The following is a 15,503-nucleotide window of genomic DNA, read 5'->3' as shown; positions in this document are numbered from 1 at the left end:
TTTCAAAAGTTTTTGCTACTTCCATAGAAATGAGTTTGAGCATCAGCAGTTGAATCTAGCCCATTTGTATAATTAAACTGTGACCAGACTAGGTTGAACACTTTAAACACCACTGAGGGATGATTATTTCTTTTAAGACTGAATTGATGAATTCAGTCATTTTGTTGAGTTGTTGTAGCTACATTGTAAGTTTTGTATTTTGAGCAGGAGATAGCATCCCTGGTAAACAGAACACTACATAAGAAATTTTTGTTTCACTAACTTTTGTTCACTAACACAAAGTTATTATTTGAAAACTTATATAATTTCTCCAAAGTTATATAATTAAAAATATTGTCTGAAATTGTGCAAATTTATGAAAATGAATACTCAAATGATTATGATTACTTCCTAAATCTGAGGGAGCAATGTCCCTTCATCTCATTAAATATATAATGAGTAGCTATTCCACACATAGGGCAATCTAGATACATACAGCGAGCCATATCAGCACCCAAGTAATTGTAAGAAATCATGGTATTTAATGGGACCGGCTTCAGGTGCTGGTGATGACCTATAAAGCCCTTAATGGCTTGGGTCCGGTCTACCTGAGGGAACACCTGCTGCCGGCATCAAGCTCCCTTTGTCCCGTGCGCTCCCACAGGGAGGGCCTTCTCAGGATACCGCCGGTTAAGGAATACCGGCGGGTTATTCCTAGGGGAAGAGCATTCTCTGTGGGCACGCCTGCCCTCTGGAATGATTTACCCGTGGAACTTAGGACCGCCCCCGATCTGCATTCATTTCGCCGGGACCTGAAAACCTGGTTTTTCGATCTATCAGGCCTGGACTGAAGGGGTTTTAGCTTTTTAATTGTTTTAATTGGGCTTAATTAATTTAATGTATTTTAATTCTATATTATTTTTTATATTGTATTTTATGCTGCCCTGTAAGCCGCCCTGAGTCCTTCGGGAATACGGCGGTATAGAAATTTAATTAAATAAATAAATAAATAAAATAAACATTAGAGTCTGTTTAGAATAAGCCAATAAGTCATTTGGTCTTTATTAGAATAATAATGGATTATCTACACAAATTAATATGAATGAAGATTTTCTTTTTAAAAAAGTGAACACTCTTTTTAAATGTACAACATTCCTTTGGATATTTAAAATGATTATGGCTTATATCATATTTATTTCCTGGTAATATTAACACAAACATGTTTTTAACTTTGAAATAATGAGATGAACTTCCCGAAGATGCAAACCTTGAAACATTGAACATGAGACAGTAACACTTCGTCTTTGGCATCTAGGGGATAACATCTGGACAATATAATGAATTAATTCATACGGATATGATTATTGTTATGTTGTGCAGCTGACTTATTCTTGCTTTAAACAGTTATATTTAAATGTTAAATTTAGCAGTCTTGAGTCTGAGATATATTTTAAAAGAAAATGTGTGGCTTTATATGTTGGGCTTTTGTGTGGCTTTTGTTGCTGTCTATTTTAAGGTTAATATTTTTACCTTGGTTTTAGATTTGCTGCAAATTATCAAGAATTGTTCAGAATTGATTGGATAGAGCCATGCTATGTCCTGGAATTATCTATCTACCTATTTGTTTGTCTATTAAATTTCTATGCTGCCCATCTCCCCTACCAGATGTCTGTAATGAAGGAAGATCATATCAATAGTTGTATAAATGTAGTAATTGCACTAATGTACTAATTCAGGAATATTCCTTAATTTAACTACCTATTCCATTTTCCAATCATGTTAGAAGGTTTTTGATGCTTAAAATACATATATTCTTGGACAAAGCAACAGGGAAAGGGAATATGAGAATCTGTTTTCCATTTTCTATTGTATAAACACAGACAAAGAGTATATCCTGTTTCAGATATAAAGACATGTGGCCGCCTTCTATTCTGCCTATTTAATTAGCACTTACAAATCTTGTATTAAGGGAATAACATTGTTTTAACTACAAAAAGTGGTAAGAAAATCATGGCCAAGCTTAATACACTACATGAATTTCTAACATGATTTTATGGAATGACCCAATGCAAAATAAGCAAACCAAAATAATGGTCTCATTTCTTTCTAAACTACAGTTTCTCTTTGTGTTCCGTAACAATTGGCAAACAGAAGAAATTTTTCCTTTCCCTCTGTCCTTAATTCCAAACCCTGGTTTGATGCAATAAAAATACCTTCCTACCCATCTGCAGGATTGCCTTCCATTTCTAGGTTCTTTCATTAATGAATTAATCAAGCATGAATTGTTTTTCCCTATACTAACTACTAGCTAATTAACAACTAATTATTAATCTTATTTACACTGATCATTCAGTAACTTAGCTTCAGGGCAAGAATTTAGGTTTAACAACAGCAAGAATTTAATGGGAGATTGGGAACAAAAATGTTGCATTGGGACCATAGATTGGCTCATTTCTGTAGACATGTACAATGAAAGCTGCCTCAGCCCTTTAAAGATGATTTAAAGGGCTAAAGAACAGCTGTAAATCAAAAACTATTGACTAGAATCTTTTGGTGTTACAGTCAATTTATATCTGAATATGTGAGGTTCCACAGTCATACAGATGGATACAACTTTGTACAATAAAAGTATATATTTTGGTATTCTAGAGATTACGTTTTCTATTTCCAGTATTTCTTGAAGGTAAATATATATCAGTCTCTTTTAACAGAGATTTGGAGAAAAACTTTATTTAATTACTTTATCTCAGAAGAATGTATTATTTGACTCTGAATTATAGTTCAGATAAGTCTTCCTGTTCCAAACTTCAACCGCCAATGAAATAATCAGTATACATCTCCCTGTGGAACCAACTTCACCTTGAGCTCCGGATGGCCCTGGATCTCTGGTCCTCTTGCCGCGGCCTTAAAACATTCTTTTTCCATCAGGCTGACCTGGACTGAAAGGGATTTTTAAAATGTTTTTAACTTATTATTGGGGCTGCTAGTTTAATTCTTTTTTTAACTTTTGTATTATTGTATTTTTATTGTTGTTAGCTGCCCTGAGTCCTTCGGGAGATAGGGCGGCATATAAGTCCCCTAAATAAATAAATAAATAAATAAATAAATAAATAAATAAATAAATAAATAAATAAATAAATCTAGATCACTTCATTCTCAAATAAAATGCTAAATTCTTTGAAATAGAATATTCTTACATGGTGTTTCAAGAATGGACAAAGAGTAGCATTATTAATGGAATTAATAATCAACTGTATACATTTGTGGGATGTGGGATGGAAAATTGGCAGCTTTGTAAATAATATGGACAAATATCACTTTGATTCCCATCAGCAATATAGATAAAAAACATGCATACATACATATCAGGAGCAGAGGGAAAACATCCTCCTGTTATGTACATTTTTACATTTTTAGTACATTTTACTAGCAAAGTCCTGTTCTCTGCTGAAATAATTATATTGTTTATCTACTATAAGCTATCTTTTAGTTTCTTCATGCTCCTTAATTTCTTATTTCAGCAAATTTAACAATAAAATCACAGAATGTTAAAAAGATTCACTGTTGAGGAATTGCAAAACTGTGTAAGGATGGCAGCCAAAAATCAGGAAGTCTGATAACACCTTTTCAGATTAATAATTGCAATTCCCCCACAGACAAGCTCATGCCCTGTTATACTGTATCTTTACCTTATAAACTGAAGAGCACTGACATCCCCATTCTGAAGAAGTTACCTTGCCTGGTAACGAAACATTCAGAAACCAACTCACTCGGAGAATGGACCTTCACCCTCATGCTATATCTTCTATCTATAAGGACTCACGGACCCACATTATAATACCTTACCTAATAAAATATTCAGGAAATATTGATCTCTTCTACGTACAACTGTTATTATCAGATCAGTACAAACTACTTTATTTCAATGTGTTAAACTTCTGTTACACTGTATACAAAATTAGGCACTCTAACTGCCCACTGATAATCTACCACTAATCATAAAGCATTATTTGTCTTTTTTATTATAGTATTGTTTTAGTGCTTTTATTTGTAATGCTGATCTGTGACCGTAATAAAGATTGATTGGTTTAATTATAATGCTAAATTATAATTTATAATAAAGAGGTGAGGTGGCTTAAAGATGCTGGATTTGTCGGCTGGAGAAGGTCAGCTCTCTGTATTCTAGAAGTTCGAACCCTAGCACCACTTGGACAGAGTGAGCTCCCACCACTCAGATCACCTTCTGCCAGCCTAGCAGTTTGAAAGCATGCAAATTCAAGTAGATTAATAGGTACCACTCTGGTGGGAGTAATGGTGGAAGCAAGAAAGCAACCAAAACTGAACTGGCCCAAACGTGAGGCAAAAACTGGTGGAGAAAAAGGCCCTGATGACCCTGGTGCTCCCACAGAATGCCGTGGGATTCTGCTCTGTGTGTTGAGCTAGTTCGCCCCCTCTGGTGCACTCTGGATAGCATGCAAACATGAACTGAATGAACTAGCAATCATAGGTAGCCAAACTTCTACTCTGTAGACTTCAGCTTTCATGTACCAACACCATATGCTAAGTAAATGAATAACTATAAAATTAATAAATTCCATAAAATGGTGCAAGTTTTCATGAACTCTAGCTCAGTACAGTTTATGAAAACTCATAATTCATTCATAATGAATTAGTTATCCAGAACGGATGCTACCAACTCCTCTTAAGCTGATTTTAATAGGTTCAATGTCTTGAAACCTCATCATGTAAAATGATGAAATAATGATATATTATATCATATGATATATAAATATATGATATGATATGATATGATATGATATAATAAATAAATAAATAATGATAAATAGTTATGGAGGATTGATAATATACAGGCTCCTGGAGATAAAATTATTTCTCCTTGTAACTTCAATAGAAGAAAAAGTGTCTACTTTTGCATGCTCTAAGTTAAATTCACTAAACATAAGTTATTGAAACCAATTTGCACACATATATAAATTATCAAAATGAAACTGTTCTATCTCCTGGATGCAAGCATTATACACAAATCAATAATTTCTTACAATTTTCAATCAAATGCTTCACAAACAGACACTCCCCTACCACTGCACCCAACCCAGAGACTTCTCATCTATACATCACCAAAATGTTTTGACAGAATGAGTAGATTAGCCAGCTGTCTTTTAATCCAAGAATCAAAATGACAGCAGGCTCTTACTTCAATGAGAGGTATAAAAATATTTGCAGTTCAATGATTGTTCATGAAAATGAAAACCTGACATTGGATGGAATTATTAATTCTCTTCCGTATATTATATATAAAATAATGAGCATGAACATGGTTTTAATAGTTTCTTAAAATTATGTGTGAAATTAAGTTAAAAAAACTAGATATATTGAATCTGTACATTTTGTAAAAATCACAATTTCCATAGCCTTAACCCTAACATTAACATTTGCTCTGAAGAAGAACATACATAAATAACCAATTTAACCTTGAATAATGGCACTTCAACATTGGGCCATATGGCTGCAGAGATGAGAAGCAAGGCTAATTTCCTTCAGACTCTACCTTTTATTTTTCTCTACCTGGGAGCAGCTCATTCTGAGATGCAAAAGAGATGAAAAACAAGAGTTTTCAACTTCAATAGCTCTTCAGAGACGCCAGTCACATTTGGTATCTCCAACGCTTGAAAATTTTCTATTCCAGATAGTCATTATAAGACATGCTATTGCTGTAATTTTAAGAACAGGTGTCTGGATTTCCCTTGTCTTTCTCCTCTATTTTCTTTTGGCTCAAATAAGCCACAGTTAGGCCCTGACTTATTTTTACCATTCCTGTGTAAAATGTTAATAAGGGCTTTTTTTAGCTCTACAGAAGGGGGACAAAACTATTAATTGCAATATTAAAAGAAAAGAAAAAATGTTATGCTTTTTGCAATGATACTAATAACCAGATGTTAAATTTTTCAATTTTTATAGTACCACTAAACTACAAAAATTCATTTCAAAAACGTAACTATTGCCCCTATGATTCAGATATAAGCTTCATCAAACAGACAAGCCTATTTCACTTCCTGCCAGTTTTTTTTATTTAAATGTCATATTACTTTCATGTGGTTAATAATGACAATTTGCAAATTTGATCATGCTTATCAACAAATAAACCAAATGCAATGGGTGGTTTGTCACTGCCAACTTTTATTGCCTGGTCCCAACCAATTCAAACAATGTTGGTTATTTGATAAAAAAATAATACGTTACTAAATAATAATAGTCTGTTCTTGATGTGTGCGCTCCAATTTGGGAAGAGAGGTGAACAACTTCTCTCCCTTCCTAGCCACAGGATTCCAGTTCAATCACATGGAAAATTAAGTTCCTCTGTAGAATCATACTGTGAACATGGGGATGTCTTTTCACCAATGTACCTAGGAAAGGAGAAGCATTGTTCCCAAATTCTGAATTGAACATGCAAAGTTGATTCCTGGATACTTTTATTGTGTTTGTCTATCACAAATACGTATGCCTTTGAACTGTGGTGCTGGAGAAGACTCCTGCAAGTCCCTTGGACTGCAAGGTGATCAAACCGGTCAGTCCTAGAGATCAACCCTGACTGCTCTTTAGAAGGCCAGATCCTGAAGTTGAAACTCAAAATACTTTGGCCACCTAATGAGAAGGAAGGACTCACTGGAGAAGAGCCTAATGCTGGGAAAGATTGAGGGCAATAGAAGAAGGGGACGACAGAGAATGAGGTAGCTGGAGGGAATCACTGAAGCAGTAGGCGTGAGCTTAAATGGACTCCAGAAAATGGTAGAGGACAGGAAGGCCTGGAGGAACGTTGTCCATAGGGTCGCGATGGTTCGGACACGACTTCGCAGCTAACAACAACAACAACATCACAAATAATAGGCAAAGTACAAGGAAATTGTTTAACAGACTGGAGTTTTGATTTTTCTTCACATAATTCAGACACTGGGAGGTTCTTTGACTAGTTTTATGGCAATATGTGATATGGAAATTAATTGGACCAGAAATACAGGCAATTAGAATCAAGTTGCCAAATAAATTTCCAAGTTTGGTAATGAAAACTGTTGTTTTTGGCATGCTAAATTTTGTTAAGTTGCTTAGACTGAATCACCCCGACTGACAGACACATTCACGTTAGAAATGCTATAAAGACAATTAAATGACTGTCAGTTCTATCATTCAGAATATGATTTCTGCTATCTACCTTTAATACTATGACATTTATTTTCCAAAAATGTCTTTGTTGATCTAATACATATTAGCATACATTCCCTTTTTATATTTATATTTGTTTTTATATTGTCTATCAGATGGCACTCCAAGCAATTTGTAATAAAAATAAAACTATCAAAACCATCATGAAAGCTTGTTAAACATTTAATTAAATATGTCAACAATGAAAAGAGAAGAAACCAGCAGAACAAATCCGTCTCTGCCAAATGTCAAGAGTTTTGAGAAACATTCTCGTTGGAATGAATTTTTTGATCTCTAGTTACTAATAAAAAATAATCTGATAATAAATAGTGTCAAAGAAATCACTGTGCTATCTTAAGAAACAATTCACTTTACAGAGCAGACGGCCTCTAGACACAATCATTGAGCACACTGACAATAGTTCATGTGTATTCGGTGTCATTTGCTCCCAAGGTTTTAAGTTGTAAAGAACTCCCGCTGCCGCAATTTGAATTTTCTGTAATTTTGAGCTGCCCTCCTGATTACCACTACTTATAGTATCAAATAAAGAGTTTTCTCCACCATGCATAATGAGTCAGATTGCAATCAAAGATATCTAAGTAAGAGAATTATGGCTATGAAAGATTGGAAATGTATTAATGATGTTTTATTCTGAAGCAGCTTGATCTTTTACTTTCTGTTGCTTTTTCACACCCAACTGATCACGTTATTCTACCCAAAGGATTGCAAGAAGCAAGAAAACTCACCGTGGTTGTCTTTATTCTCCCACCGGGTTGCGTACAGGTCCAGCCTGATCTATTGATTAGCAAATCACAGCCTTCTCCTTCTAAACATGGAAGCATTTCACACCATTGTTTTGTTTTAATAATGCGTGCTGTTCAGAAGAGAGGGAAAAAAGAGACAAAAATCAGCTTGCATTTCATGCATTTTTTTCTCTCCAGTGTATATTTTGATGATGATTCAGTCATTGCATTTGCGTGCATGATTCTTTACCCTCCCTCTTCTTCACTATGATAGCTCTAGGGCAGACATGTCAAACACAAGGCCCGGGGGCCAGATCCGGCCCGTGAAGTGGTTTTATGCGGCCCGTAAAGCCATCCTGGAAACAGTGAGGGAATGGCCCCCACTGCCTTGGCCCTGGCCCAGAGACCCTCCTTCTGCCAGAGACCCTCAGATCTGTCCCACTCCTGCACAGGCCCCCATAGGCACCCTTGATGCGAACGATGTAGAGCTGGCCACGCCCACCCAGTAGGCCATACGCACTCTAGCCATGCCCACCCAGTAGGCCACGCCCACCCTGGCCACACCCACCCGGCCCCCTGAGGGCAACTGCAATGCTGATGGGGCCGTCAATGAAATTGAGTTTGACACCCCTGCTCTAGGGAGAAAGAAGAAACACTGTAGCCAAATGGTAATATCTGGTTAATTTTAATTGTAATACTGAAATTGTGCATTATGAGTTGAAGTTTTTTTTTTTCAATAAGTCATACAATACTGAGATTAGTGGCCAGGCAAGCATCAAGTAACCCAAACACAGAAGCTTCTAGTCACCTCTGGTCTGGAGATGGATAGGCAAGAAGTACATGAATTCCAGTTGCTACATAGAAAGTGCTCTTTATGGCTATTCTTTCAAGTAGGAAAAAAAGGCATGTAAGAATACTCAATGCCAATCTTTGAAATAAGATAACAGGAATCTTGTGATCATACAATCAAATCCTTCTGCTCCATGTACAAGTGTTGTTATAGACATAGAAAAGGGGAGAATTTTGACTGTACTGCAACAACTGCCACCCTGACTATTTTGACATACACATAGACAGACTTGATGCTGCTGGATAAGCAATTGTGCTGGGAGATGACATATATAAATGTTGATGCTTTACTTTAAGGCAAAGGTAAGTAACTTACATGTGCCCGTAATAAAGTGCTTTAGCAATTTGATTTTTGCAGGTATATATTCCAATTCTTATGTACATTAATCTTTTACTTTTCAATAGTTAAAGCTGAATTTCTCTCCCTATTGCGATCTTTTAACAACTACTGAATATATCTCTTTCTCTCTTTTTTTTTTAAAAAAACCCCTCCCTTTCTCTGCTCTTTCTGTTGAGTAATGTCTATATTAGCATTATCGCTGCATGGGATCTGTATCACTGCAAGAGAGGGACTGTAACTGAGTAGACTGTAATTGAAAATATTAACACAGGCCTATGATTGAGACTTAACCACAGGGCTTCCCTGTCAATTCTGTTTTCAGGACTTGTTGAATGTAACAAGGGAATAAGTATATGGTAACTTGTGTTAGATTATCCGAACTCCCAATGCTTTCAAAACAGGAAGACCTTTTATTTTCACAGAGAGCAAAAGTTGTACAATCTAATAATAATAATAAAACAAACAAGAGCAGCAACAGCAGAAAAAGTACCCAGCAGGTTTTCAGCTTTTTTTTCCCCGACTAAGAAACAAAATGTTAATTTGTTTGTTTGTTTTTTTCTTTTTTGTTCTGACTTTATAGGAGATTATCTGCAGTACAGAAAATTGTAATGGCTCTAACCTAAAGAGACTTGGGACTATAGTTCTGTGAAAGAGACAGACATTTCAAAGAAGTCTCATGAGTTCAAAAAGTCTTACTGTAGCTATTAAAAGCAATTATTTGAAGTTCAGATAATCCGAAAGTCAAATTAGAACTCTAGGTTCTAAAACACAATAAAACTAAAAATGGCTTTCAAAATGCAATCAAAATTACAAACCCTTAGTGATTATTTTATCTCAATAAATTCTCTTTACTTTTCTTATGCACAATTGTTGTTGTTGTTAGTTGCGAAGTCGTGTCCGACCCATCGCGACCCCATGGACAATGTTCCTCCAGGCCTTCCTGTCCTCTACCATCTTCTGGAATCCATTTAGGCTCATGACCACTGCTTCAGTGACTCCATCCAGCCACCTCATTCTCTGTCGTCCCCTTCTTCTCTTGTCCTCAACCTTTCCCAGCATTAGGCTCTTCTCCAGTGAGTCCTTCCTTCTCATTAGGTGGCCATTGTGTTGTTTCAAATAACAGAATAATAGAATAACGAGACCTTGGAGGTCTTCTAGCCCAAACCCCTGCTCAAGCAGGAGATCCTATTCCATTTTAGACAAATGTGCAATCTCTTCTGAAAAACCTTCACTGATGGAGGACCCACAACTTCTGGAGACCAGCTGCTACACTGGTTAATTGTTCTCACTGGCAGAAATTAATTCCAGGTTGGATCTTTGATAAGCTTCCATCTATTACTTCTTATCCTACCCTCAGCTACTTTGGAGAATAGATTGGCCCCCTCTTCTTTGTGATAGCCCTCAAATATTGGAAGACTGCTATTGTTAGGCATATGGTGTTAGCCTACAATGTTGGGTTGAAAATATATTAACCATAATGCTATGTCTTTAAGAAGTTAATTGGCCAATGGGTGTGTAAGTGTTCTCATGGCCATAAGAGGAAGCTAGGAACATAGCTTCTCTCTCTCTCTGAATTCACTGATCTCTACTGTTACTGTTTTTGCTCTGCTGTTGGTTTACTACTGTTGTAAACCTGAACTGTGTATTGACCTCTGGACCGGTAAGAAGACTTTGTAGCTTGGACTGTTGCTATTGTTTATGACCTGGACTGTTTATTTTTGACTGTGCATTTTTGTTCTTACACCACCTCAAAGTAAACTACATTTTGTTTTTATAACTCAGTGTATTCTTGTGTGACTTTTACTGCTCTCAGTACCATTCCTTGTCTGTGCAACTCTTTGGTAGCACAAGGAGACCTCTGCACAACAAATTCCTTAACACTGGTTATGGGCCCAGGCCTGTACTGAGAGTTAGTACACACAGTATTCCTAGCTGAGTTTGTGTTAGCTATTTTGGTGTAAAATGGCACAGGAACTGTTGTCAGGCATCTCCTGGATAACCCGGTTGGATGGGACAAACTATGTTTCCTGGTCCACGAAATGCTGCTTGCTTTTGCACAAGGAAGGACTATGGACTGTTGTAAATAACCCACCAAATACTACTGCTTGGGATCCAGATGATGAAGAGGATGCAAAGAAGATACACGACTTTAAACAAAGCAATGAGAAAGCTCTTTGCATTATTGGACTAACACTGAATGACCAGCAGCTTGTCCATATTCGTGGTGAGGAGTCTGCTGCTAGGTGTTGGGGCGTTTTGCGAAGGCTTTATGTTCGTGACAGTGTGGGTGCACATATACACCTTACACGTAAGCTGTTTAGGGCTCGTTTGCAGAAGAATGGAGATATGCTGACCCATTTAAATTACATGAAGGCAACTTTTCAAGAGCTTCATGAAAAGGAGCTGATTTTTTCAGAGTTGCATCAGGTCTACATTATTCTGTCATCTTTGGATGAGAGTTATGATGGGTATGTTTCTTCTTTGGAAGTCCTGACCAGAGAGGAACTGACATTAACTAACATTACGGGGAGACTGCTGGAAGAGTCCAGAAGGAGGCGTGACAGAGACCAGCTGAGAGAGACACAGCCACGAGAGGAGCAGCCATTTACCACTGCTTACAACGTCAAGAAATGTTATTCTTGTGGGGCTAGAGGGCATATAGCCAAATTCTGTAGGAAGGGTAGAAAACAGAATGTAAATAGCAGTGGGAAGGCTAAAAAGTGCATTGGTTTGGCTATTTCTGGTGAACCAACATCCAGAAATAATGAATTGTGGGTTGTTGATAGTGGGGCTTCACAATGCATTACTAAAGAGAAAAAGAGGTTTGTTAATATGAAAAACAGCAACCAATATGTTTCACTAGCCAACGGTTGGAAGATGAAGGCCTCTGGTGAAGGTAATTCCTATTGTCCATGCATTGATGAACAGTTACCTATGTTATATATACCTAAACTAAGATTCAACCTGTTATCTATAAGGGAATTGGTTAAAGTTGGGTTTGTGGTAACATTCAGAGGGGAGCAATGCACTATTGAGAGGAATGGAACCTGTGTAACCGCTAATTTGAAAAATGGTTTATTCGTTCTCACAAGTAACCAGGTTAGTACAGTTAAAGCTAACTCAATATGTGAGAACAAGAAGCCACATGATGAATGTATACATTTATTGCATAGGCGGTTAGGTCATGTAAACTTTAACTCACTACGTAAAACAGTTGAATTAGTAGAGGGAATTAAACTGAAGCCATGTAGTAAGTATTTGAATTGCAATGCCTGTAATCAGGAAAATAGCAAGGCAACTCCTGCAAACAGGATAAACAGCTTCAAAACAACTGTACCTTTGGAAGTTGTGTTTGCTGATTTAATTGGACCCATGAAACCAAGTTTAGGAGGGTCATGTTATATTTTAAGTATATTGGACCACTACTCTCGTTATGGATTTTGTTATCTGCTTAAGTCAAAGGCAGACACTTTCCAACAATTTGCAAACTGGCTGAAGTTCGTGGAGAGAAAAACAAAGAGAAAGGTTCAGTGCATAATTACTGATAATGGTACTGAATTTACAAACAAACGTTTTGTTGATATGTTAGAATCTGCTGGCATTGAGCATAAACGTTCAGCCCCTTATAGGCCTCAACATAATGCATTTGTTGAGAGACGTTGGCAAACGTTACAAGCCATGATGAGAACCATGTTAAGAGATTCTGGCTTAACAGATAGACTGTGGGGGGAGGCAGCAAAATGTGCAAACCATGTTCTGAATATAGTTGTTAATACTTCTACTGGTAAAATACCATATACTATATGGCATGGTAGAAGACCAAACCTTGATTACCTGCACACGTTTGGCACCCCAGCTTGGGTCCACATTCCTGCACAACTCAGGAGTAAAGGCCAACATAGGGCTAGGCAATTATACTTTGTAGGATATGAAGCTAACCATAGATCCTATCGTTTCTGGGAATGAGGCACAACTAATGTATATAACAGTGCGTGTGCAAAATTCCTTGAGCACGTTGGTTGGGATAGGTTAGAGCAAGTAACTGTTAATACTGATCCTCTAGTGTTTGAGGACTCCTCTGATAACGTAACTAGTAATGATAATACATCTCCTGTAAATATAAAAGATGAAAAGGAGATAGGGGAGATAGAAGAGGAATCAGAGGAAAGAAAGGAGTCAGAAATTCAAAGCCCTGTAATTCCTTGGCGTTCAACGCGTATCAGACATCCACCTGATCGCTATGAAGCTAGTATAATATGTCAAGTTAGTGTAGAGCCATCTAACTATGATGAGATCAGGATGTATCCTGAAAAGGAACAGGCATCATGGAAAGCTGCAATGAACAGGGAGTTGAAGTCTTTGCAAGATCTTAAGGTTTATGAGAAAGCAAAACTGCCACCTGGTGAGCAAGCTATAGGTTGCAAATGGATATATAAGATAAAGAAGGGTGTAGATGGGACCGTAACCCATAAGGCACGTTTGGTTGCACAAGGTTTTGCCCAAACTACTGAGGATTATGACGAGGTGTTTGCACCCAGTCTGAGGGCAACTACTTTAAGTCTATTAGACAAAAACACATAAGCTTATCTACAATGGAGGCTGAATTTTCATGTTTATCAGTGTTATGTACAGAACTGCTAGTGTACAAACAATTATTGTTAGATATGGGTTTAAATGTAAATGATCCATTCATTGTATATGAGGACAATCAAGCTGCGATAAAGATGGCTAATAGTGCTGCAGTAAGAACAAGATCTAAACATACTGATCTTCGTTATTTAAATGTCAGACAATGTATCAAAGATAAATTAATACAGCTAGAGTATTGTTCATCTGATGTAAATATTGCAGACCATTTTACGAAGGTACAAAGTGCTGTGAAACACAATGCTAATTGTGAAAGAATGTGCATAAGATTGTAAGAGTTATATATTATTCTACCCAAAGGGGAGAATGTTAGGCATATGGTGTTAGCCTACAATGTTGGGTTGAAAATATATTAACCATAATGCTATGTCTTTAAGAAGTTAATTGGCCAATGGGTGTGTAAGTGTTCTCATGGCCATAAGAGGAAGCTAGGAACATAGCTTCTCTCTCTCTCTGAATTCACTGATCTCTACTGTTACTGTTTTTGCTCTGCTGTTGGTTTACTACTGTTGTAAACCTGAACTGTGTATTGACCTCTGGACCGGTAAGAAGACTTTGTAGCTTGGACTGTTGCTATTGTTTATGACCTGGACTGTTTATTTTTGACTGTGCATTTTTGTTCTTACACCACCTCAAAGTAAACTACTTTTTGTTTTTATAACTCAGTGTATTCTTGTGTGACTTTTACTGCTCTCAGTACCATTCCTTGTCTGTGCAACTCTTTGGTAGCACAAGGAGACCTCTGCACAATAAATTCCTTAACAGCTATTATAACACCACTAGTCCTTCTCTTTGTTAGACTGGACATTCTCATAACTGTTCAGCATATGCTTTAGTGTCCAGTCAATAGAAAACAATGGGCTCATATTTCAGTAATGTACTCCTCCTAAATAATCTTATTTTAAATAACAGAGTTAATTTTTTCACTGATAACTAGAGATAATAATTAGGAATTAACCTTGAACAATTAACCTCAACTCCTACAGAATGCCCTCTATAAGCTTTCTAACAAACACAGATTTATATCAAATAGAGAGCAATTATCTAACTGGCATATAGGTCAAAGTACAGATTATGGTTAAAATATGAATATAAATATATAAACATAAAAGACAGGAATAATTAAAGAAAAAAAAACACAGTTTATAAATCTCCAGTAACTGAAATAGGGAAAAAAAATAAAAAAAATGCAGGAGAATAATCTAAGTATGCTAGCAAAGCATAGTTTAACCTGTAACTCCTTTTTTCAGAAGGATGGTTCCAAATGGAAATAGAGCTGCTAGCATAAATCTCATTCACATGGTCAGGATTCTCCAGGAAGAAAAAGAAAATATATTAAAAATCTTCTCGTGGGATCAATAGGGGTTAAATCCCAATTAAATGGATATAGATTTGCTGAGTAAATCAGAAGAACACACTGTAGGAAAAGGTCTATATATCTATATAAATGTCTATCAGTAACTTTGTTATTTGTCAATGAATGTCTATGTTACCTATGAATTTTAAAGAAGATGAAACTAATGAAAAATACAAGAAATTACTAGTGGCTTCCCATCATACAAAAAGTGCACTTGGATTTATAATCCTATCCTGGAATATTCCACACCTCCAAACATTCTATTATGCAACACAATATGGTTTGGAAAATTTGAGATCAAATATATTTTCAGCTACAAAGTACTTTTCTTCAATAGTAAAGATTTCCCATAAGTCTTATAGTATTTTGT

The 15,503-nt window shown here is 36.5% G+C and overlaps 1 protein-coding gene across 1 annotated transcript in view; it reads right to left on the bottom strand.

Annotated features, from left to right (window-relative positions):
• TAFA5 (TAFA chemokine like family member 5) overlaps positions 1-15,503 on the bottom strand; it is a 308,510-nt gene that overhangs the window by 23,590 nt on the left and 269,417 nt on the right. Inside the window, exon 3 of the mRNA XM_083366449.1 lies at positions 7,944-8,071. Coding sequence (XP_083222575.1) covers positions 7,944-8,071 — 128 coding nt within the window. The remainder of the gene's footprint in view (positions 1-7,943; positions 8,072-15,503) is intronic.

This window comes from Vipera ursinii (genome assembly GCF_947247035.1).
Source record: "Vipera ursinii genome assembly, chromosome: 6".
Lineage (NCBI taxonomy): Eukaryota > Metazoa > Chordata > Lepidosauria > Squamata > Viperidae > Vipera > Vipera ursinii.
The sequence above is the reverse complement of the archived record's forward strand: the minus strand, read 5'-3'. Positions and strand labels throughout refer to the sequence as shown.